Source organism: Podarcis cretensis, assembly GCF_951804945.1.
Source record: "Podarcis cretensis genome assembly, chromosome: 15".
In the NCBI taxonomy this organism is placed as follows: Eukaryota; Metazoa; Chordata; class Lepidosauria; order Squamata; family Lacertidae; genus Podarcis; species Podarcis cretensis.
The window spans coordinates 9,454,544-9,479,130 of NC_137185.1; the positions used below are offsets into that span (position 1 = coordinate 9,454,544).

The following is a 24,587-nucleotide window of genomic DNA, read 5'->3' on the forward strand; positions in this document are numbered from 1 at the left end:
GTTGTGTTTCCGTCTCTTTGAACACAGGGAGGGTGGGTGGGGGGAAGGAGAAGTGCAAGAAGCAGGAGCAAGCCTTTGGCATGGGAACAGCAGCGTTCCATCGAGGGCTCTGCCAAGCCGCTAAGCGCTCGCTTTGTGTGGCCATTGTTGGGATGTGTCAGCTTGTGGGCGATGATGAACGTTTGTGTCTCGGTTGCTCTGCTGATCGGAGCTGCGTGCCGCTCCGGACAGGGGCAGGAGATCCGGTGGTGACAAAAGATGTACTCGAGGGAGACCCTGTGGAGGCAGGAGAGAAGTTCTCCCTAATCTGCTGCTGAGAGTTGGAATGCCCAACTTGGGATGGAGTTTGGCAAGGTGTCTGCAGGACGTCGTGCTGATGAAGAGCTGGAGGAGTTGTGTATGAGGCTCATCTCCTTGCCTGCAAAACTCAAAAGCTAGGACCGTTGCGGTGGTTGGATTGATTTTGATTTGCAAGAGTGATTGGAGGAACATGGGGTGTGTGGGGCAGAACAGAAGCTGCTATGATGTTGCAGCTACACACGGGCAATGCCCTGCATTCAAAAGATGAGGAAATGTGAGTTTGTTAACCTTGTTGTGTTCCCCTGTTGGAGATCAACAGTGGATCAGTGACAATTCAGGATGTAGCAATCACTTCTTATTCCTCCCCATGGCGACGGGTGTTTTTGTTTGATTTCCCCTTCCCCCACCCTCTATTTTTGGGACTTAACAATGTTTGACTTGATTTCAGGCACTTTGATTTTTCAGGCATGGTTTATCTCTTTTTAACTTTTCTCTCTGGCAAAGAAGACTGTCTGGATCTACACAGTACAATGTGTGTGAATAGATGGGAATTATTGTCGTGGTTTGTTGTTGTTGTTGCTGTGGTTAGCTATTTCTATGGGGGGGGGGAGAGACTGAGAGACTGGACTGGACCATTATAAAGTACATTAAAACAATTATCCCCTTGGCAGGATTCCAGCCGGAGACAAATAATTGAGTGGGATTTGAGTGGGAATTTAACAAAGCAAGATTAAAATCAAAGCATGGAGACTCCTCAATGTTGCCTATTCTTCATATAGCACTACCACTGTGCACAACATTTTGCAAAGTACAAGAGGGTAGGCCTCTGCCCCAAGAAGCTTACAATTTGAAATTTGACATGAGGAAAGCAAGGCAGGGAAGGGGGCGGGAGATGGAAATGGAGGCGGCCGTCAAAATGTTAATGACTGCTCCCCACTTAAAACGGGGGGCGCCCTTTGCGGGGACGCGTGCAGCCCTGGATCTGGAGTGGCCCCATCAGCATAGGCTTTGCCTTCCCTCAGGTGGGATACCTGGAGGTCCCCGCCTACCCCAGTGAGTTGTCCAATCCCACCTGGGGGAAGCGTTGCCAGGGAAACCAGGCCAGGTAGGGGGAGGGATTACCTGCCCACACAATAGAGGGTGGATCTTAATTGTTAATCCTCACTTGGCTCCAGAGCTTCTCCCACCCTACCCACCCTCAGTTAATGCCTTCTTTTGCAGGTTATCTTTTCTTCATAGGTTTTGCAGGTTAACCTGTCTCCACAGGTATGCGGGCGCTGCTACGATAAGGTCGCTGTTAAAGGGCCAGAAAGGAATTTCCCTGCATTGGCAGGTTTCGCCTTTCCCGTAGCAAAACGTCACAACTTTGGCGGTATCAGGCCTTGGGCGGAATCCTTTAGTCCATCTTCCTCTTTGCGGCGGCGATACCAGGGTTCCCCGTTAAAGGGGTTTTTGAAGGGAGGCTTTGGCCGTACGCCGAAAGGTCGTCATTGCTCTCCCCTGCGGCGGCGTAATGGGGGCGGCTATCTCTGCTTGAACATATGTTCTCCAGAGCCGGCCCATCCCCCCCACACACACTGGATAACCCTGATGCTCCCTAGGTCCCCGGCTGGGGACTAGGGAGGGAGAACGCCCAATGCCTGAGCCAAGGTCTACCCACATTTGAAATTTAATAAAGTTGTGGCCAATTTAATCCCATAGCACGTTGTCTAGAGTCGTTATTCCACATGACAGGGGGGACCACTCGGGATCTGGGGACTCCGCCTGTCCACGCAAAGGAGTATGCATTTATTTTAGCTAATGCATCATTCACTTGGTTACAGGAGAGGGATGGAGATTAAGGTGTTGTGCCAAAGCCTTTGTGGAAGGAAGTGGGTGTTGATGTTGTTTCAGTGCGATGCCCCAACAAGGCAAACAGATTGCCTTAAGAACACAAATATATCTCTGGCACCATTGGGATTGGCACAGTGATTATGATGCCATCTGACCAAGCCAGATCTTCCCTTCAAAAGTCAAAGTAAAGTTTGTTACAAGTGATCCTCTCCACTTTACTGCCAAGTAAGTCCTCAATGCATTGGGAGTCACTCTCAAGTAGGTGTAAGATTGCTAGAGATGGGTGACTCTCTCCATTTCGATTTTTGTCAGCTACTTATTTTTCCAGTTTTGTTCCATTCCCCACATTTCCACATCAGTTTGCAAACTTGTTTTGAAATGCCCTCATGAAAATTCACCAGCATTTTTTGTCGCTGCGATTTCCCCCAAATATAGACATCTTTGGATGAGTTTCCCTCTACATTTTTGCAAAGGATTTTCCTTTAATAAATAATGCATTTTTGAACATTATTTTCTTTGGTTTATGCACCATGTATCCTAATGTATGTATTTTTTTCCCAAGTTTATTTGGCTGGAGATCTACGTTGCAAAATTTGCAGAAGTATGAATTTCAAAGGATAGCTGTGCTTCAGTTTGCAGATTGTTTTGGAAATGCTAATTAGATAGGCCCACTTTTAAATGAAGATTGAATTGAATTCCTTCCCTCCATAGTCCCTACTGGGCTTCTTGGCCCATCCTGCAATGGTTTGCACAAAGTTCGGTCTTCCATTGGAAGTTGTCCTAAGGATACCTTTCGGTTGATTAGTTTGTTAGCAAAGGCTTATGCTCTCCCCTTCCCAAAGTATATGCCCTCCCTTAAGCGCAGGATCAATTATCAGTTAAAGGGATCAATTTAGGAATGGAAAAAATAACCACTCATAATGACTTGGTCCTTTATCTTGTTAGACAATCTGTAGCTCAGTAGTTGCTGCCACTCTTTAGTTTCTGTGAAAGTTAGAACATTGAATGATGCCCAGGATAGTTACTTCCTATCAGGGCTGGAGGGAAATGTGATTCAGTTTGCATGTAAACAGGAACCTGCCAAATTCTGCACATTTCTGAAACAATACAAGGATCAAGACACAGCCAGCCTTTGAAATTCACACTCCTCTGAATTTTGCAGCACTATGTGCAAAAATGCATATACTCTGCAAAAATGCATATACAGGTACCATGTATAAAAATGCATATACATGGGTAAAGGATGCAAGAAAATCGTTATGTTGGTGAAAATAACATACAAAAAATGTGTATATTAGGAAAACATGCAAAGAAGCATTGTATATTCGGAGAACTTCATACTAAAATGCTGGTGAATTTTCACAAGAAATTTAAAAAATAATAATTCACAAGTGGATGCGGAAAAGTGAACTGAGCTTCAGACTGGAAAACTATGGAACTGTGAGAAACCAAAATTTATATGTTTAGCCTTTCTTGCCACCATTGTGTTCTGCTCCCCAAGAGAGAGCTGGTTAGAGTAGTTCAGTTAGGTTCAACAGTGGTTAGAGTATTCAACTAGGGACAGGGAGGTTAAAATCCCCACTCAGTCACCACCAGGTAATGTCTTAGAAATTCCCTCCCTCAAGTTATCTGAACTAATAGGCATCAATAGGGTTATCCCCCCATGTGCTTGTCTAATCCTTTTCAAAAGCCATGTAAGCTAGTGCTCAGCAGCACATCTTGTGACAATTAATGCTGTAAGTTAATTATGTCTCTTGCATGAAGAAGTGCTTACTTTTGTTTGCCTGGAACTTAGGGACAACTAATAGAATTGGGTGACCATTTCTAAACGGACAGGAAGAATAGTTCTCTCTGCCTCTCTTTCCCCGTTGTCTTCTTCAGTCTGCCCACTGGAATTCTGCAGCTTTTGACACCAGTATTTGACCAATGTACAATCAGCCAACACATATTTGGCTAAAAAAAATATATGGGTGCAATTGGGGCCGAGAAACCCTAGAAGGCTGTTCCTGAAATCACTTTCCACTAAAATGCATTAGCTGCAGAGGACTAAGTGCATCTGCGGCAGCACTTTGTGCCCATTGTGTCTGGTAAGGTAAAAGGCAATAGTTGGAGTCCAAACAGCAGATGGAGCCAGAGCCAATGAATCAGTCTAACCCACCAGCCTCAGTCTGTCCTCAGCCAGGGTGTCCATTCTTGCCTTAATCAATCCAGGGGGTGCTGTTGGCTGTCAGCTTCCTCCTAAGTTGCTCTTGTAGAACTCAGCAGGGAGGAGGAAGAGGAGGAGGAGGAGGAGGAGGAGGAGGAGGAGGAGGAGGATGGGGACAACACTAGCATTGCTTGGCTCTGCCTGTTGCTTGCTCTGGCGCCCCCGACTGTTGACCTCCCTGCCTTCTGCCCTACTAGTCACAATGGCCACCGTGTGTGTGGGTGTCTGTAAGTAGAAGTGGCTTTGCAACTTGAAGCACTTGTGGAGAAATATAAAACAGCAAGATGGTTATAGTTGTTGTACATTACACAGGCTGCTCAACACCCACATTGCTTGGGTCCTAAGCTCTCACAGTTCCTGTTGCAGAGAGAGAGAGAGAGAGAGAGAGAGAGAGAGAGAGAGAGAGAGAGATTATTATGTGGATTATGTGTTATGTGGATTAAAGGTGGGCACTAGGGAAGCAGGCAAAATGCAGCAGAGGCCTTAACACACCAAGAGGAAATGCTTGCCAATGTAAATGATGGGTTTGGGATCAGAGGTAGTGAGTTTAGGGAAATGAGAAAGTTAGAGGCAGGAAGGAGGAGGAAGATTCTAATAATTGCCCATTCCAAATAAGGGGGAATAAAGAGGAGTGGCTTCCTGAGTTTCCCTGTGGGTCTGGGATAACTGGCAAAGGCCAGGCACAAATTATTTGATGGGGAAAACTGCCCAGGTGTCTGAAAAGAAGGCACTTGTCTCTTGTTATCTATGAACATCCGAAAAAAGTTCTCCAGGCACAAGCGGTTCAGAAATAGAAAAAGGGTTGCATGAAATGCTAGTTGAAAATAATGGGCATGACTTACTTGGGTCTATCATCCAATGGATCTACTTTGAGTAAAGCTTAGTTGGCTATAGCCTATCATTATCATCACCACTGGGCTGTATTCAGCTAAACCTTACTTAGACTAAACCTGTTGAAGTTAGTGAACCTAAGTCATGCCCATTAACATCAATGGGTGTAAGGCTAGCATTTAACACCATCCATTATTAACATCAGAACTGGGTTGTATTCAACTATGTCTTGCTCAGAGGAGACCCATTGAAAATAATGGACATGAGTAACTTGGGTGCACCTACTCTGAGCAAAACTTAGTTAGCAACACCCCAAGGCCTCCTTTTAGGGTAACCCTGGCTTGTGCTTCCTTCAAGGGTCCTGTCAGGATGCCATCAGCGGCTCCTGGCTGGTTGCCCAGGAAAGTATAAAGACAAGGAAAAGTTTCTTACGGTCCTTTTTAATTTCAATCTTTACAGAGAGAGGCTATAGAACCCAGCATCTTGGATAATGGTGTTATCCCAAGTGAATCTCCAGCCCCTGTCTCTCCCACTTCCTCAACATCTCCTCTATGGGTGCTTCTACACATCCTCTGTCTTTGAGCTCTTTGCTCTCCTACTTTTAAGGCTCGCCGGGTTCTGGGAGATGGAGGGTCTGGAATGCTTTCTAATGACAATGTATCAGCTGGGTGTTCTGGCTCTACCACGAATTCCCAGCTTTCCCCTTCATCTGTCTCTGAGGTGTGACCTCCCTCAAACCCCTGTTGTAAATCTATACTGTCTTCCTCTTCCTCCTCCCTAGAAGGGTCAGGATGGGGAGGCAGTCCTCACCATTCCTCCTCTGCCCAGTCCCTGACAGATCCTGTCTAATCTGGAGAAGATAATATACACAGCTCAGAAGCAGGAAGGCAGGGAGAGGAGGCAAGGTTAAGGATCTAGCTAAGCTGAAGAAGAGGTCTGACTCCTTCAGGCATCTCTGAGGTCAGAACATGCTTGGAATAGGGTGGCGGGGAGCAGCCCAGCAAGCACATTACTCAAAGGAACGAACAAAGCAGAGACAGAGACGTGTCTAATTAAAGGAAGAAAGATTCCTGACTGGTGTTCGCTCTAACACAAAGGGTGATTTCGTTCAGGACAGAGCTGGGCAGAGAGGACATTGACCAACAAAGGGCACAGGTAATGAGCTGTCAGCGAGCATCACAATACCGTTTTCCTGCTGGAGCATGGCAAGGATGTCATGAGGGGTTCCCGGCCAACCAGAACGTGCAGCCAGGTGACGTGTCCTTTGTGGGGAAAGGTGGAGATGTTTCCTAGGAAATGTAAATTTAGATTTCATTCAATTACCAGGGGGAGATGCTTGCTGGAGGATGTGCCATTGTAATTTCCTGAAAATTAATTACTATCTGCGTAAAGGCATAGGGATGGACGCTTCCATTGGTTATGGAAAAAGATTCCGGAGACTAATTAGGTGTGCACTCAAGTCAATGCTGCTATAGCAGGGGAGATACTGAGTAGCACAGCTACTATGGAAAGGAAGACTGGCTGGAACCCTTAGGGTTGCCCCTCGTTGGGCAATGCTTGGCTTGAATGGCTGCAGCTTTCTCTGATTCCTTGCAATAGCACCATGATCATCGCTCAGAACAGAGATGGGATACATTCCCATCTGGGCCACCTTTAGGAGGATGCTTATGCTAGGGGTGGGCAGTGCCATATACAAAAGTAGGTGGAGCAATGGATGGAAGTGTTGACCTTTGTATAGTAGGCTGGTTTCTACATGCATTCACACAGCCTCCATCCACACAAGCGAGAGACATTAGCACAATTTAAGGACTCATTCCAGCCAGACGAAGCCACTCAAAGAGTACTCAAAGTAGGGTTGGTGAGGAGTATGCCCTGGTGAGGGGCTGTGGACTGAGGAGAGTCCTGAGGGCCAAATAGAGAGGCTTGGGGGCCTCATTTTACTTGGAGGTTCAGAGCAAATTCAGTGAACGCATTATTCAAAGTGGGTTTATGCAGAGTTCCAGATGAACTGAGTTTCTTGGTAACAGTTCATAGTTACCTGTAGATGTGAATCTTGGAAAGCTACTGTGGCACAAATGGTTTTTGTGTTGGTACAAGGCAAGATCCTTGGCCGCAGATAACAACTTTTGTTGGATGGTTGCCACCTTGGGGCACTTTCCTTCCATGCCCACCTCTGTGGCTGGCCTGGGAGCAGCTGCTGTTGTGTCTTTCTTAGCTGTCTTGGCCCACCTGTCTGCAGTTCTAACAAAGTGGCAACTGCTGGCCTGGTGAGGGAGGCAGCAGTGGCCATATAAGGAAAGAGGCAACAGCGGTCATCTTCTGTACCAGGCTTCAGTCTGCAATGCCCAAGCAAAGGCAAGGGGCACATGCTAGGTTGCAGGTGTTCAGGACCACGGACAGCTCACTGTTGGGGTTGGTGGCAAGGCGAGGCTGCATACAGGGCAACATATGGCTTCAGCAACAGTTTAGAGCCAACCAATAGCTTGAGTTGAGGATGGGGAACCTGTGGCCATAGAGACGTTATTAGATTTGAACTCCCGTCAGCCACAGCCAGCATGGTTGATGGAAGTTGTAGTCTAAAAAAATACCTAGAGGAACACAGGTTCCCCAACCCTGTTCTATGTACTTTGGGAGGATTTTTAAATTTTTAAATCTAATTTATATTTCACCCTTCTCCCCTAAATGACCCTAGAGTGGAGACTTGCAACTAGGGATATGCCAGTTGTTGTTTTTCTGAATGTCTCTCCGTCTTAAGTTCTGTTCTCCAGATTTCCACATCACTCTGTGATTTATTTATTTATTGCAAAAAGTTCTTGTGGAAATTCACCAGCATTTTAGTGCAAATGTCTCCCAATACACACGTTTTGGCAAACAGATCGCTCCTAATATAATGCGTTGGTGTGTGTTGTTTTCACAAATATATGCAATGCAATGGAAACGTTGCCCAGGTATACACAGTTTTTGTGCATTGCTGGGCTGGAGGCCACCCTGCAAAATTCTGAGCAGTATGGATTTCAAAGAGCTGCTGTGTTTAGCTCTGAGTATTATTTTGCAAAGTGTGAAGTAAGTCCGCCTTCAAATGTGAACTGAAACAAATTTATCTCCCAGGCTTCCTTGCAGCTCAGCACTGGACCTTCTGGGGTTCTGAGTCTGGAGAAAATGTTCCCTTCAACCATAAGCAAAAAAATAAAAATAAAATAAAATGCGTAACTTTGCAACTTTTGCACAACTAGCATCTCCTCTACCAAGGGCTGGAGGATGTAAGAACATATGAAGAACCTGTTGGCTGAAGCCAAAGATCAATATGTCCAGCCTCCTGGTCTTACAGTGGCCAACCAGATGCATGTGGGAAGCCTGCAGACAGGACAACAGCATTATACCTATCTGCAACTGGCACTCAGAGGTATACTACCTCTGACAGTGTAGAACATAGCCATCATGGTTAGTAGCCATCAATAGCTTTGTCCTCCCTGAATTTCCCTAATCCTCTTATAAAGTGATCCAGATTAGTGGTCCTCACTGCTGCCTGTAGGAGTGAGTTCCATAGTTTAACTGGGTGCTGTGTGAAAAAGCACCTTTTAGAAATCTGTCCTGTAGTCTTGATGTTGCAAGTGACATCTTTGAGTCTTTGTTCTCCACCTGCAATTGACCATCACCCCATGCGAGGGAGCGAGCGAGTGAGCCAAGCAAGGTTGGCAACAGATGCTGACTTCCAGGAGGTCAACACCGCTGCCTTATTAGCAACCCAGCAAAATCTAATGCTGCAAATTGATTGCTGCGAGCTTTCCTTTTCCTCCCAAGCCAGGATGAAGCTCTCCCCCACTGATCTCTTTCCCAGAACAATCAATCACACCGAGGCTTGTTAATTTGAATAACAACCCAGGATGTCACTGTTGATCCTGAGCGAATATCCAGTGACACTCTGCAGGAACAAGGGAGAGACTTTGCCTGTTGAAGTAACCATGAGCACAGTGGTGCTCTGAGCAGGGCATTGTTGAACGTGGATCTGTCTCGTAGGGGCACAGACACGAAGCTCTAGCTGTCTGCAAGTGTATTGTTGATTATTTGGCAAGGGGTCCATGGATCTAATGGAGGGGCTCACAAAATCTTATGCTATAGGCAGTGCCGGATTTACGTATAAGCTAAACAAGCTATAGCTTAGGGCCCCAAAAAAATTTAAAGGGAAAAAAACCTGGATGTACATTTCCAAAATATAAGACAAGTTCAACAATTACTTTGATAAAATACATATTTTGTTATGTGCAAATGGCTTTAGATACCCATTAAGTCCATAAATTACCATATAGCATATATTCAACACACAAAAAAGCAACAATTTGTTGTTGACAAAGCTGGACATATAAAGGGCCCCATTACCTTCAGTAGCTTAGGGCCTCATTTGCATGGGCCTGTTAAAGCAGTATTGCACCACTTTAAATAGTCATAGCTCCCTCCAAAAAATCCTGGGAACTGTAGTTAGTTAAGTGTGCTGGGCCTTTTCCCCTTTACAGAGCTGCAATTTGTGTTGCTCCAGGGTCCCATTTTTTAAATAACAATGTCTTTCTACACCTACAAGCACCACAGTGAAGGCTGTCTCAACCTGATCTGTACATAGCCCAGATCTGCCCAAACCGGCCTGATTTCTTCCTCCTCAAGGGTAAAGTTTTCTTGGTTGGGAAAGAGGCAGAGCTTCTGGCAGGCAGTGATGGACAGTGAGAATGGATCCTACTTCAAGCTAGACCCAAATTTGGTGTGTGTGTGTGTGTGTGTGTGTGTGTGTGTATTTCATATTTCAAACTTCTCAGACTGCAAATCCCCTCCCTCCCTATCAACGCTGCATGCCCACGTGAAATGCATGTTCATAGCGGAAACCACAATGTTCCTGTGTCAAGTTCCCTGGGTTGCGTTGAGCAATATTTATCCTTCATTTGGAGGAAAGTAATTAAAGCTCAACCCGTTTTCTGTTAAATGTCACCTTGGTTCTTGCAGGTCTACACTTCCCTTTTCTGAAGTTGTGAATCGCGCCTCGGAGGGAAGGCTACTGTCTATAGACAGAGGCATAGCTGTTAATTCGAAAATGCATAATTTATTTTGAGAAAGCATCGAGCCAGGTTTTTTTTTTTTAAAAAAAATATATATAATCCTTTTTGGTCTTCTAGCTGATTCTTACTTCCCATTTCCACAAGGCAGGAAGGAAAATGCTTAGCAAGAGAACTTGGTATTTTTAGAAATGGGAACTTGTTTCTGAATCCAAGTTGGCTGCAAGAAGATTCTCACCCTACAGGCTGCCACGACCAAAATAACCTTTTATTTTATTTTAACTCCATGCTGTGTAATTTCAATGACCATGAAAAACTAACATGAAGAATCTTACCCATTTTGGGAGGGAGAATTATCTCTCCCACTAGCACCACAAATAATAATAATAATCTGATCTGCTTTGGACACTTGGCAATATAGCTTGAAATAGTTGTCAGACCAAAAGCCCTCTTCCCCCAATATCACCATGCTTTAGATTTGTTAATGGCCCAGGACAACAAAAATGTGGCAGTGTATCTTTGTTCCCAGCCGGAATGCTCTTGTGCCTGGTCTGAGCCAATCCGTGGAGCCCTCTTTCAGAATCCTAGATGACCTCCAACCATCTGGAACTACAACATTCCAAAGTTACTGGACAAAGGGTGGTTAAGTGTCCGGAATTGGCTTTTTTAAATATTTTCTGTATGGAAAATGCAGCTGTGTGCTTTAAACTGCTGATTGGGTATCTCTTATTCACAGCAGGACTTAGTGTAACTAGGTATCGGAAATATATGGAAGGAGCCTCTCTGATGAATCGATAAAACAAGGTCTGGAAATTGGCATTTTGGGTTCATTTGGTGATTTTTTTTTGGTGTTATCCTTTGTGGACCTCTGGAATCTGGATCTATGATTTGGACTTGGGTGGACTTCAGATCGGGATATGCAGACTTCATCTCTTAGGGAGGGGGTAAATTTTCCATTTCCATTTCCATTTTCTGTTTTTATATTGGTTTGTTATATACTAAGCAAATACTTCTTTTTTTAAAAAAAAAACAACAACCTACAACTTCCATCAGTTGATGGGTCACAACTCATGGGACTTATAGTCCAAAATAGGCAGAAGGCATTAGGCTGGTGGCGGCTGATATAAGCCGAAAGAAGCAAGGATGCTATTCCATTCTTCCCTTCGCCTCCTGCTTTTCTGTTTTGCTTTCCCAGCTTACACTGAATGTCATGTAGCTACTATGCATTCCCAATCTCCGTTAGCATTTCTTTAAAGTCTTTATTTTTGTAAACTTCGAGATTCCTCTACTCATGCTGATATTCCCCTCTTGCTTATCAGTCGTCTTGTCTGGATACAAATCCTATTGGAAAAACACCATTTATGTCTCTATCAGAAGAAGGAGTGGTGGCTTCTTCAGACTGGCTGTTCTTTCTTTCCTCTTTTTGATGGGTCTATTTTGCAACTTATCATTGACACAATAATGGTGCATTAGGAGTGGATTCATCCTGGGGCATCCACACATCAATCTGTTGTATGAGCTGTTCAGTGAGGCTTCCCCAATGTCACTGGATTATTGCCATCTGCTGGAGGAGCACTCTTGCACTATAGCACGACAAAAGTGGGACAAAACAACCCCATATTGTATATGATGAAAAGATACTTGATTTCTGCAGGAAATTATGGGACACGTACCAATTGGAAACAAATCTGTCTGGCTGCTCTAAAGCCTTTGCAGGTGCAAATGGTATTGAAAGCGGAATTCTGTATATATCACCATGAGCACAAAGAATTTTATTGTACATGCATCATCATTTGTGCTCATGAAGGACATCTATAGAGGCTGTATGCCTGTCATAGAATCATAGAGTTGTAGAGCTGGAAGGGACCCAGAGGATCATCTAGTCCAACCCTCTGCAATGCAGGCATCTCAACTACATCATACATAAGAGATGGCCATCCAACCTTTGCTTAAAAACCTCCAAGGAAGGAGAATCCACCACCTCTCATGGGAGTGTGTTTCACTGTCAAACTGCTCTTACTGTCATAGTTCTTCCTGATGCTTAGTCAGAATCTCCTTTCTTGTAACGTAAAGCCATTGGTTTGGGTCCTACCCTCCAGAACAGGAAAAAACCCAAGCTTGCTTCATCTTCCATGTGACAACCCTTTATAGGTCAAAAGATGGCTATCATATCACCTCTCAGTCTTCTCTTCTCCAGGCTAAACATACCCAACTCCCTCAACCATTCCAGATCCTTAATCATCTTGGCCGCCCTCCTCTGCACATATTCCAGCTTGTCAACATCTTTCTTAAGCTAAGGTGCCCAGAACTGGACACAGGACTCCAGGTGTGGTCTGTCCAAGCCTCTCCTGTACAGATGCCCTGATTATCTGGCAAGGAATGTGAAAACGAAAGCTGCCTCAGCAATGCTTGCATTAGGATGCAGGGCCTGTAGACAATTCCCTGAAAGATGAGTGCTGAAGGACTGTGGGTGATTAATGGATTGCTTTGGTTGCTGAGTAGGCAAGGATGAATGAGTGACAGGCAGAGATCTTTGGACTTCTGGACCACATCTGCAGTGACTGATATCGCTTCCTGCATTTTGCATGGCCAAATCTTTAGCAGGTGCCCAAATATTGGTACCGCTGAGGCCCAGCTCCTGGCCTGAGATGAACTTCTGCAAACAACAGATGTTCCAACAAATCCTTGTTTATCAGTTGATTTACAGTCATTGCATTTGCTGAATCCCTACCTCTGGCCTGCCCTCATTTTGCTTTTTGGAAAGATGTTTGGACATTAAAAAACAACAACTCACAGCCCTCTACCTTTTACATCTTAACACTCATAAGGGGTGATAAATTTGGTTTGGGCTGCATATTATTTATTTAGTAAATTGATATCCCACCTCTCCTCCCAAAGGAGCCCAAGGTGGCAAACTACAAGTTAATTTGTTTGTCTTGAGAGACAATGGAGTGCACCTCCAGGGGTGAAGTCAAACCACTGCAATAGCAGCACTGAAGGGAACTACCTGGGGTGTGAAGCTATGCTGTGTGTATGGAGGCCCTGGGCTGACCAGACAACAAGATCCTCAGCCTCACTGAGGTGGTCCAAAGGAAAGCAGAGCAATACATTTGGCACCAGCTTGGCTGCAGGAGTTGCCGGAAGAAGGTGTGCAAGGTGCCATCCAACTATGTTTGGGACTCCACTCTGGATTTGTGTAGGGTTTACTTCTTAGGCTCTTCCTCTCCTGAAGATGTCCCACAAGGCAGCAGAGGTTTAGGACCAGAGTCTTCTTTCTCCTACATGGGCTACCTTCCCAAGTGGACAAGCCCCATCTGCCCCTCACTTCCTTCTATGGCACGAGCAGAAACTGCCTCCTTGACCATTGGACCCACTATTGGTCTCATCCACTCAATCTCCTGGAGCCTGTCTCTGCCTGCCGGGGAGGTCCATAACTCACCAAGGGTTTGAGACCCATCAGCTATCCTCACCTGGTTAAGCCTGCCAGTTGAAGCCATTTCCTGGCCTGTGCTACTGTTGCATGATAACAGCAAGCTGAGAGCTGAGTGAAAGGTGTGGACCAAAGGTGGACAAGCTACTCCAGAAAGATTATGATGTATCTCCCACTTACTTGCACTGAAATCAGCTCAAATTACCGTATTTTTCCTTCTATAACACACAGATTTTTTCTCCTAAAAAGGAAGGGGAAATGTCTGTGTGTGTTATTGAGCGAATGTGTGGTCCCTGGAGCCAAATGGCGCGAGGGGAGGCAAAAAAAAAATCAGGCAAAAATCAAATCGCGCGTCTCGGAGAAGGGAAACCTGAAAAGAGGAAGCGGCTGCTTTCCCGCATTCTGCCTCAGGGTCTTACTGCCCACCCACCTCTGTTTCCTTGCTGTGTTTGCTCAAACGGAACAAAGAGCAGGGAAAGCCCCTCCCCTCCAGGCAAGCAGAGGGGGAAGCAGAGTGTCGTCTCTGTGCACCGTGCTGCTGAAAACATGCAGGAGGGAGAGAGAGAGAGAGAGCGCGGGCGAGCTGGCTGGCTTGGGTGGGTAGGTGAGGGAAAACATTTGCCTTCCTTTCCTCCCTCCCGTTATACCCCTCTCCTGCATTCTCAGCCAGCTGCTTCTCTGCACACCCCTCTCGTGCTCCTTGTCCGTTCTGTGTTTTTCCTTCCCTCCCCACTTAAAATGTGGTTAAAAAGCATGGATCCACATGGATCCTCAGGATCTTTGCATTGGGTCACCCCAAATTCACCATCAGATCACATAGCATGTCCATGGCTACAGCCTGCCCCCCCAAAATCACGCACCCACTGTTGCCTGGGGCTGCAATGGTGCAAAAATGTGGTTAAAAAGCATGGATCCACAGGGATTCTCAGGATTTTTGCATTGGGTCACCCCAAATTCACCATCAGATCACATGTCTGTGGCCACAGCATGAAGCACAAAAATGATACATCCACTGTTTCATTCAGAATGTTTTTTCCCTTGTTTTCCTCCTCTAAAAACGATGTGTGTGTTATGGTCAGGTGCGTGCTATAGAGCGAAAAATACGGTACTTCTGGGGTCACCTGCGCAGGATGGGGCTGCCAGGGTATCAGGCTGAGTAACAGTTCCTGCTGCCAAAGCTCTGGCAGACTCTTCCCAATCGATGCATGGACCTCTGCACTCCTGCCATGCCTGCTCAGTTGCTAAATGTAATGAGGTTAATAGGTGAGCGGCAGAAAGGAGGTCCAGACAGGGAAAGGCTGCAAAGCTCTCGTGAAAGAGAAAGATGAATCTGCCTTCATTGATTCTTTTGTTCTGTGCTTAATTGCAAGGCGGAGAACAAAGGCTTCTGACCTGCCAGTCAATATATCATGGAGCCGCCGTCTCTGGAAATGCCGAAAGGAGCCCTGGTGGCTGCATTGCTCATCTGAAACCGTACTTTGATTCATTAAAAGACACTTGTTCCAAGACCTGCTCCAGGACATTTTGCTCCACAGCAAAAAGGCCTCTTCCCATCAGTGGGCCTTTCTTCCATCTTAAAATTGCCTCTATTTTTGTAACGGTGGGCTGTCCAATGCCATCCTCTTGAACTTACCCCAGAGGGTCTATCATCCTGGAGAACTGTGGGTGGAGGGATTAAATGCAGCTAACATAGTCCGCCATGTTATACACTTCCCTGGCAGTAGATCCCATTGATCCATCCAAATGAATCAGTTGTCTGCAATCTGGTGCCCTCGATATGTTTTGCATCCCATCACCCTTGGTCACACTGACTAGGGCAGACTGAATTTGGAGTCCATCATATTTGCTAGAGTATCAACTTGGGAAACCTGATATATAATGAAATATAGCGGGAGGGAACTGAGGGGGGCTGCGTAAGCTTTCCCCCTAATTCCTGGATCTTTCCCCACTCTGTGCATGGGGAAGCAAACAAAGTTCAGGAAAGGATTCGGCTGGGTTCTGCCCCCTCCCCTTGTTGGTCTTGCATTCTCAACTGAGTCTGTTGTTATAGGAATTCTAAGGTCTCAAGATTGCACAAGGTAAACACATATACCTAAGTATATAAACCACATGTCTAAAATAGTATAGGAGAGTAATCCAAAAGCCATCTTGGCTCTTCTAAAGACTAAATAATTCCTCTGTTTCCTTAATCCTCCTTGCCTGAGAACACGTAGGCAGATAGCAATCAGGGGAAGTTCCTGAAGGGATTCCTCTCCTATATCTATGAACCTCCTTGGTATTAATTGTCATTGTTTGCCCAGATGCTCTGCATTGAGGGATGTCTGACGGGCATCCAGATTGTCTTATCAAATGCTAATGTTTTGTGTAAACGGTGTCTGGAACTTTGTAAAACTTAACATATCTTCAGGAATATCACACCTTGGCCTGCCTGGGCCACAGTAACCCCCCTTTATGTCTGATGCAATTTTGTAGAGCGGATGTCCTCTTTCTCCACCCCAAAATGCAAATCCTTAAAAGAGACGTGTCTTCTTGGTTCTGGGTCTCTCTTGCCTCCGTGCTAGGAGGGGAGGGAACTCTGTCGCCACAGAAAAATAAAGATCTGCCTTGCTTTCACTGCATCCTGCCTCCATCCATTCATCGCTGACCAATCATGGACTTAGGGGACTCAGTCCCTTGGGGAGTTGGACAGCAAAAGCCAACCACCCCTCTTTTTCTATATCACTGTGTTTCTTTTATTTATTTATTTTTAATGGGAGGAAAAATCATGTCAGAGGTTGGGACGGGCAAACCTGTCATTTTCAGTTTATCCTTGTTTCTCATTTTTCTGGTCTTTGGGTAAGTTCACATCATTGCTTATTCCGCATCCAGTCCACTACCACGGTTAGTTTTTGAAGTCACTTTCATATGGTGCCGGCCACAAACCATATTGATCAAGCAATTTCTTTACAAATACTGCCTTTCGATGCACCTTTTTCTCTCTCAAACCACCTTCCACCCGACTAGAAAACTTAAGCCACATTCATCTTTTTTCTTCAGAATGCTGTGCGCATTTGAGGCAGCCACCACACATATACAGCTGACAGCTTCATGAATAGGAGTTGCGTGGTTTTATTTTGTTTCTTTGCAGAGGTGGGGAAACCAAACAGGTCTCGTGTGTTAGATGAAGGCCCACCTGCTGCCTTTCTGATGTGAGCTACACTCTACAAATGTGGCTTGAAATGCAGGAATAAGGAAGAACAATCTTGCTGAACACAGACATAAGTACAGTTTCCCACATTTTCATGTCAGGTTTTGGTGAATTTCTACAGATTTCCCCCCTATGCAATTTTGCCTGATATGCACATTTCTGCAACCTATTTTTTATCTCATATGCCTCTTTTGTATGTTACCTTCACTTATATATGCATTTTAAATGCACAGTTTAGACATATTATTATTATTTCACACATTACTCAGTAGGGAAACTGTACTGTTTAATCTGGAGAGGTGTGAATTTTGAAGGATGGCTGCATTTCAGTACTTGCCACATTTTGGGACATGCAGACTAGGTAGGCTTGTCTTTTAGTGCAAACGGAACTGAATTTCTCCCCCACCTCTTGCCAGACATGGACTCACCTTCATTACCATTTGTTGTGTCAGAATTAGCAGGTAGCTTTCGAAGCAGCACAATTAGGAGAAGTGTCTGTGGGAGGAAATTGAGACAGGGAAGTCAACATATTGTCTGCTTTCTTTTTAAATGTGCTGCTCCCAGAAGTAGTTTTTTGGGTTGAACGTTTGAAATGAACTTCCCATCAACTTTGAGCAGTTCAAATGGATTTGATGACAGCACTTGTGGCCTTGTCTCTTGGCCAAATCAAAACTTTATAAAGAAGTTCCATAGGATATGCACCTAGGGTTGCAAACCTAATCCATACCTGTCAACTTACAGATTTGAAAATAAGGGACCATCAGCCTTGAAAATCAGCAGCCAAAATAAGGGATTTTGCTTAGCTTATACAGAAATCTGGCACTGATGGAGCCATGCTGCTTTTGCTGTGATAGACTGTGTTTTGCAGGGGGTTGGACTAGATGACCCTAAGGTTCTACAACTCTGACCAAAGAAGAGGGGCAGACAAAACTGATGAACGATGTCGAGATGGCAAAGCTTACAGGCAGAATTAGAAAGCAGGAAGAGGACCTCTTTAATAAAGAATGGGGAAAGTTTATAATTTATTTGAAAAGCTATTGTAAAGAGTTACATACATTGGTAGGATTGACAGAAAACTTGTAGTAAAAATTTGAACTATGGATGGACAAATGATTTATAAAAATAGAGTTATGAAAGGGATGCAGAGGAGGAAATCACTACATTAAGATGCTGCACTGGTTGGAGGGGATGCTAAGCAGCACGTCGGGGCTGCTGCTGTCCTGGCGTGAGGAGTTCCATCGGCCCTTCCCCGCCCGAGAGAGAGGGAGGGAGGGAGAGAGACTCTCGCCCACGCTGCCCACGAGCCCGGCATGAAGTGGTTGCAGTGTTGTGCTGCGGCGGCCGCTGAAATGCTGCCCTTTTGCATCCCTCCCCATCCCCTCCTCTTCCTCCTCCCTCAGGCCACCTCCTCAGCTGCTGCCGCTGCTGCCACTGCTGCCGCTGCTGCCGCTTCCAGCTTCCCCTGGCAGCGCGGCGGAAGTCTTGCAAGAGAGGGGCTGCCTGCCCACCCGCCGCTACCTGTCTCCTCACAATGCACCCCTGAGGGGGAAAAGAGAGAGATGGAGATGCGGCAGTTCGTGCGTGTGCTCTCTCTCTCTCTCTCTCTCTCTCTCTCTCTCTCTTGGCGGAGGACCCCGAGCCGCTGCTTCCCTCCTGAGCCGGGCGAGCATGAAACTCGGGAAATTTAAGGGACATCATCAATCCGGGACAGCAGCGGGACACGGCACTGGGATAAGGGAGTTTCCTGCCATATAAGGGACAGTTGACAGCTATGACCTAATCAGATTAGTGGGCTGCAGTGGGTGAGGAGACACTTTTGATGAAAAACGGCACCTCCCAGGGCATAGGGCTTGAACTAACAGGTGGAAATAGAAAGGAAGCCAATTTTGGCTTGGCAGTACGATTACTCTCCTAACAGAAAGATTTGTTGGACAGTGAAATAGGAGGTGTTAGGAATGTGGCCCTCAGTCAAAAAGAGGCTCCCTGCCCCTGGTGTATAGGATTGCAGCCTAACATCGCATATTGCAATTATACCATGTTTACTCGCAACCCATTTTAAGGCTAGGTTTAAACCCAAGTTCGTCTTTTATAGCTTCTGGGAAGTTGTAAATGAAGAAGCCTGACACTGTCTTTGCTAAAGAATTGCAAAATAGGAGCTACACTTTGCATATCCAGATGTTAGGGGAGAACTTGCACACTCTTAGCACAACTGGTTCCACTAGGTTGGAAGTCAGATCTGTGAATCTTCACCTCCCCATCCCACTCAAGGCTCAGATGTTACCCTTGATGGAAGGGTCCTTTTCCCCTACATAGTACCCAAATTCAAACCACCGTCCTTGGTGGACCTCCCTGTGCCTTGCGGCTGGCAGAGGGACTTTGTGGCCTTTCATATTTCATACCCAGGGCTTTGTGTTTTCCCAGACAGGCTGCTCCTTTCCATTGGCTTTCAACCAACCTGATGTTGCAAAGGGGTGAGATAGCAGAGGCCCAAATGAGGCACAGCAGGTCACCATTATTTTATTTTTTTTGCAACATGTTTTCCTATAAAACAGGGGGGTGAGGACTTCACTTTGCGGTAAGAGGAGGTTGTGGGAGAGGGATGTTGGACCCTTCCCCCTACCATGCCTTATTTGTAGTCCTTTCTTGCAGACCTCCTTGCAGTCTCTTGCTCCAGCTGCCTTTTTCTGGTGGTTACTAACCCTGATGCTGATGTTCTCTCCCCACTTTGGAAACGCAGGGGAAGAAAGTGCTGCCGTACTGCTCAGGCCCTGTTTGTGGGCTTCTCATGGGGGGCACCTGGTCAGTCTTTGTGAGAACAGGATGTGGGACTACATGGGAGAATCTCTCTGCTCAGGTTTCTTTCAGTTTCTCATTTTTTGAATCATAGGTTCTGTACTCCACAGTTCCATATCAGCCTGTGATTTTTGTTTTGTTTTAAGTCCTAGTGAAAATTCACCAGCACTTTAGTGTTAATTTCTTTCTGCAATGCAATCATTCCCCAATATAATGAATTTCTGCATGTTATACAGTAGTACCTCTGGTTGCGAGTGGGATCCGTTCCAGAGGCCTGTTCGCAATATGAAAAGAGTGCAACCCGCAGCGGCAAGTCTGCACATGCGCGGTTGCAATTCGCTGCTTCTGCGCATGTACGTGACGTCATTTTGCACTTCTGCGCATGCGCGAGCAGCAAAACTCGGAAGTAACCTGTACTTCCAGGTTGCCACGGGACGTAACCTGAAAGAACGTAACATGAAGCGGACATAACATGAGGCATGACTGTAGTAGTAGTAGTAGTAGTAGTAGTAATAATAATAATAATAATAAATTTATACCTCGTCCATCTGGCTTGCGTTTCCCCAGCCACTCTGGGTGGCTCCCAACAAAATATTATTATTATTAATAATAATAGTAAAAGCAATAAAAGATCAAAAATTAAAAACTTTCCTAAACAGGGCTGCCTTCAGATGTCTTCTAAAAGTCAGATAGTTGTTTATTTCCTTGACATCTGATGGGAGGGCGTTCCACAGGGCGGGCACCACTACTAAGAAGGCCCTCTGCCTGGTTCCCTGTAACCTCACTTCTCGCAGTGAGGGAACTGCCAGAAGACCCTCGGTGCTGGACCTCAGTGTCCAGGCTGAACGATGGAGGTGGAGATGCTCCTTCAGGTATACTGGGCTGAGGCCGTTTAGGGTTTTAAAGGTCAGCACCAACACTTTGAATTGTGCTCGGAAACGTATTGGGAACCATTGTAGGTCTTTCAATGTAGTTGCCAATATAAGCATTTTCTATGCACAATTTACCACAGCATAAGCATTTTGGTACATGTTACTTGGTGGCAGAACCATGTTGCGAAATCTGGAGAAGTGCCAGTTTCAAAGGACGACTGTGTTTTCTGTTTGCACATTCTTTTGAAAATTGCAAATGAGGTGTTTTCCCTTTGTTTATTTTATCAGCTTCTTATTTTGTTTCCTTGGGGGGCTGGTCACACTATCTGCAACAATAAGGCTTTGATCTGAGGTAGGTCTCCCCTTCAGATGCAAACTTAATCTACTCCACCCACCACATCCCTTGCTGTAATACAGTGGTACCTTGGAAGCTGAACCCCTCAGCTCCCAAACAAATTGGCTCCCGAATGATCGAAACCCAAAAGTGAGTGTTCTGGTTTCTGAACAATTTCCGGAAGCTGAATGTCTGGTGTGGCTTCTGCGGTTCCCGATTGGCTGCAGCACGCTCCTGCAGCCAATCAGAAGCCACACTTTGGTTTTTGAATGGACTCCCAGAATGCATTCTATTAGAGAACCAAGGTACGACTGTACTCTCCTGGGATTTGAGGTGACTGTTCCAAGACCACTGGCAGTAAAGGTAAAGGTAAAGGGACCCCTGACCATTAGGTCCAGTCATGGCAGACTCTGGGGTTGCGGCTCTCATCTCGCTTTATTGGCCGAGGGAGCTGGTGTACAGCTTCCGGGTCATGTGGCCAGCATGACTAAGCCGCTTCTGGCGAACCAGAGCAGTGCACGGAAACGCTGTTTACCTTCCTGCCGGAGCGGTACCTATTTATCTACTTGCACTTTGACGTGCTTTTGAACTGCTAGGTTGGCAGGAGCAGGGACCGAGCAATGGGAGCTCACCCCGTCGCGGGGATTTGAACCGCCGACCTTCTGATCGGCAAGTCCTAGGCTCTGTGGTTTAACCCACAGTGCCACCCGCATCCCTATGGACTCTCCTGGGATTTGAGGTGACTGTTCCAAAACCACTGGCAGTAGGTGAATGCAAAAATCCCACCAGTTACAGTTGCTCTTGATTCCAATCTGACACCAACAGGTACTGTATGTAATGAAAATGTACTTTTGGGGACTATAACCCCCCCCCCCATATGTGGCCGTTCAACACACCTGTGCAAAGTGACAATATAATTCTGTTAACAAAGATGCTGGCTTCCTGCCAGCCCAGATTCATTTGCTTGCTTCACGGTCAAGCCAATTCATTTCCTCTAGGCTCCAATAATTGAAAACCCAATTCTGAACTCATTTCAGCCTCCTCACATCATAAACTCTCCGTTTTCAAGGATAGCTCTCTTCAGAGTCAGATAAAACAGTCCCTTCGGCTGTTGGCGGGCCCTCATTTCATTCCGTAGCATGAATTCGCTTGGGCCGAAGCTTTCCTCTTTCCCCCCAATTTCAGAATTACAGCACAACTCCGTGCAGGTTATGAATGCCATAAATCTTCAAATAAAATATTAAAAAAACAGTGTTTGTGCTGAGGAAAGTCTCATCGGTTTCCAACATATCCTACCCGCTTATTTGGATGGTGGGTATTGTTATAGCCCAGTAAGAAAGAGATTGTGCATCTGTGGAAATGGTTCCATAGAGGACGAGTACATTATATCAGAATATAAGAGGATCCCTGTTGGATCCGGCCAGTGGCCCATCTAGTCCAGCATCCTGTTCTCACAGCAGCCAATCAGATGCCTGTGGGAAATCGTCAAGCCACACCCAAGCGCATTTTTTCTTCTGTCCACCATATGCCAGCCCTAGAAATAAACTGTTGCCTTACTTTGAGTTGCAGTGTACAGGATGGCCAATACAGAACATGGTAATTGACTCGCTATCTCACGAATATGAGTACATATCTTATCAAGTTCTTTGCAATTTTTTGCAATTGCAGCCAAGAAAATCCTAGTGAGAGTCTTGAGCCAAACATCTGTGGGGTGTAAAAGTGGCTTGTTAATTTGAGCAAGATAAACCCAAGACTGATCCCAGGAAGTTTTAAGGTTGATTTTAATTTTGATTGCATTTTAAGCGGAGAGTATATTTAACCATGCTTAATGTCAGTGCTAGGCATTTTGTACTGCATTTGCAATGGCCCATGTATACGGGCAACAAATATTTATTGGACATTGGATTTCAATGCGGCTTTCTCCCATTTCTGTTGCCTTCTGTAGAACTCTTCAGAGACCAGGAGGATGGGGACAAAACTAGAATGAGTTAGTTTTGTCTGTCATGGGCTCTGGCGCCACCTACTGTTAGGCTCCCTTCCTTCTGCCCCAATGGGAACTAGCCACCACTGTTGTCATGGGGTCTGGCGTCACCTACTGTTGGGCTCCCTGCCTTCCACCCCACTGATCTCACTGAGCACCAGCCACCACCCGTAAACAGGTGTTCCTCGACTTGTGCATGACCATGTGTATGCACAGCGCCTGGAAATATCTCATATCTAATAGAATCAGAGTTGGAAGGGACCCTGAGGATCATCTAGTCCAACCCCCTGCAATGCAGGAATATGCAGCTGTCCCTTACGGGGATCGAACCTGCAGCCTTGGCGTCGTCAGCACCACGCTCTAACCAACTGATCTAAATAAACACACAATTCAATTCAAACCTGAAAATGGCAGGAGAGAGCTGGAGAGTCATCGTGGCTTGTGATGAGATTCTTTCCAGAACCTGAAGAAGACATCAGCGAGGGTGGAGGAAGCCCCATAGAGACTGTAGGCACAGTGGGGCTTTGTTTACACTGCTCAGCCTCCCCGCCTAACTGCTGATGTGCGGGGTAGCACAGTAGCAGCAGCAGCAGCTACTATGCTGTGTGTCCTCCAGCCTCCAGCTGGCCCCAGAGCTTCAATTCTAGTTGTGGATATTTTGGGGTACAGTATTTTTGGTATGCATTGAAGGCTGAGTGGTAGAGAGGGCATTTAAATGGCATTGAAATCATGCTCTCCACTTTACATGATTTCACTTATGGCGGGGGGGGGAGGGGGAGGGCTGGAATGTAACCTCCACATAAGTGGGAGGATGTCTGTATATACTAGCACCAGGTTCAGAGGTCTCTAAGTCTCAGTGGTTGGGGAATAATAGCAGGGGTGAGGCTTCTGCCTTCTAGCCTTCCTTCGGTAAAGGTAAAGGGACTCCTGACCATTAGGTCCAGTTGTGGCCGACTCTGGGGTTGCGGCGCTCATCTCACTTTATTGGCCGAGGGAGCCAGCATACATCTTTTGGGTCACGTGGCCAGCATGACTGAGCTGCTTCTGGCAAACCAGAGCATCACACGGAAACACCATTTACCTTCCCGCCAGAGCGGTACCTATTTATCTACTTGCACTTTGATGTGCTTTCAAACTGTTAGTTGGGCAGGAGCAGGGACTGAGCAACGGGAGCTCACCCTGTCACGGGGATTCGAACCGCCGACCTTCTGATCAGCAAGCCCTAGGCTCTGTGGTTTAACCCACAGCGCCACTCGCGTCCTATAGGCATCTTGCATCTGGCTGGGAAACAGGTATATTGTGGCAAACTAGATGTTGGATCAGGCAGTTCTGTGGTGTGATTCAACAGAGCTGTTACGTTCTTCTAATTGAAGAACTTTTTTGCCCAAGCTTTGCTAGTCTGGTTACATGTTATTGCCGCTTTTCTTTACTCTGTTCTGCATTGATTCAAATGCCAAGCGTCTGTACCTTTTGGTAAATATATACTAGAAGAAGAAAAGAATGTCCCATGGTACGTTGTTGATCTAGCCATCTTCAAATATTTGAAGGGCTGACACAGGGATGATGAATTGCCTTTCTGGCACTGCAAATGCCTCAGGTGGATCTACTCAAAACAGATCCATTTTGGGTAATGCCAATCCGAGGCACACAATTCCCAGAGTCCCCTGGGGAGAGGAATTGATTCTTAAAGCACCCTTAGAATTGTAGCTCAGTGAGGGGAATAGGGGGGTCTCCTAACAACTCTCAGCAACTTTCACAAACCGCAGTCCCCAAGTTTCTTT

The 24,587-nt window shown here is 45.9% G+C and overlaps 1 protein-coding gene across 8 annotated transcripts in view; it reads left to right on the top strand.

Moving 5' to 3' along the window:
* The window catches only part of RAP1GAP2 (RAP1 GTPase activating protein 2), a 194,404-nt gene that overhangs the window by 93,161 nt on the left and 76,656 nt on the right, over positions 1 to 24,587 (top strand). The window contains exon 1 of one of the 8 annotated variants that reach the window (XM_079955557.1): positions 160 to 574. The exons of the other annotated variants lie outside the window; for them this stretch is intronic. Coding sequence (XP_079811683.1) covers positions 522 to 574 — 53 coding nt within the window. The 5' untranslated portion in view covers positions 160 to 521. Of the gene's footprint in view, positions 1 to 159; positions 575 to 24,587 lie in introns of those variants that run through there. 8 annotated transcript variants of the gene reach the window in all.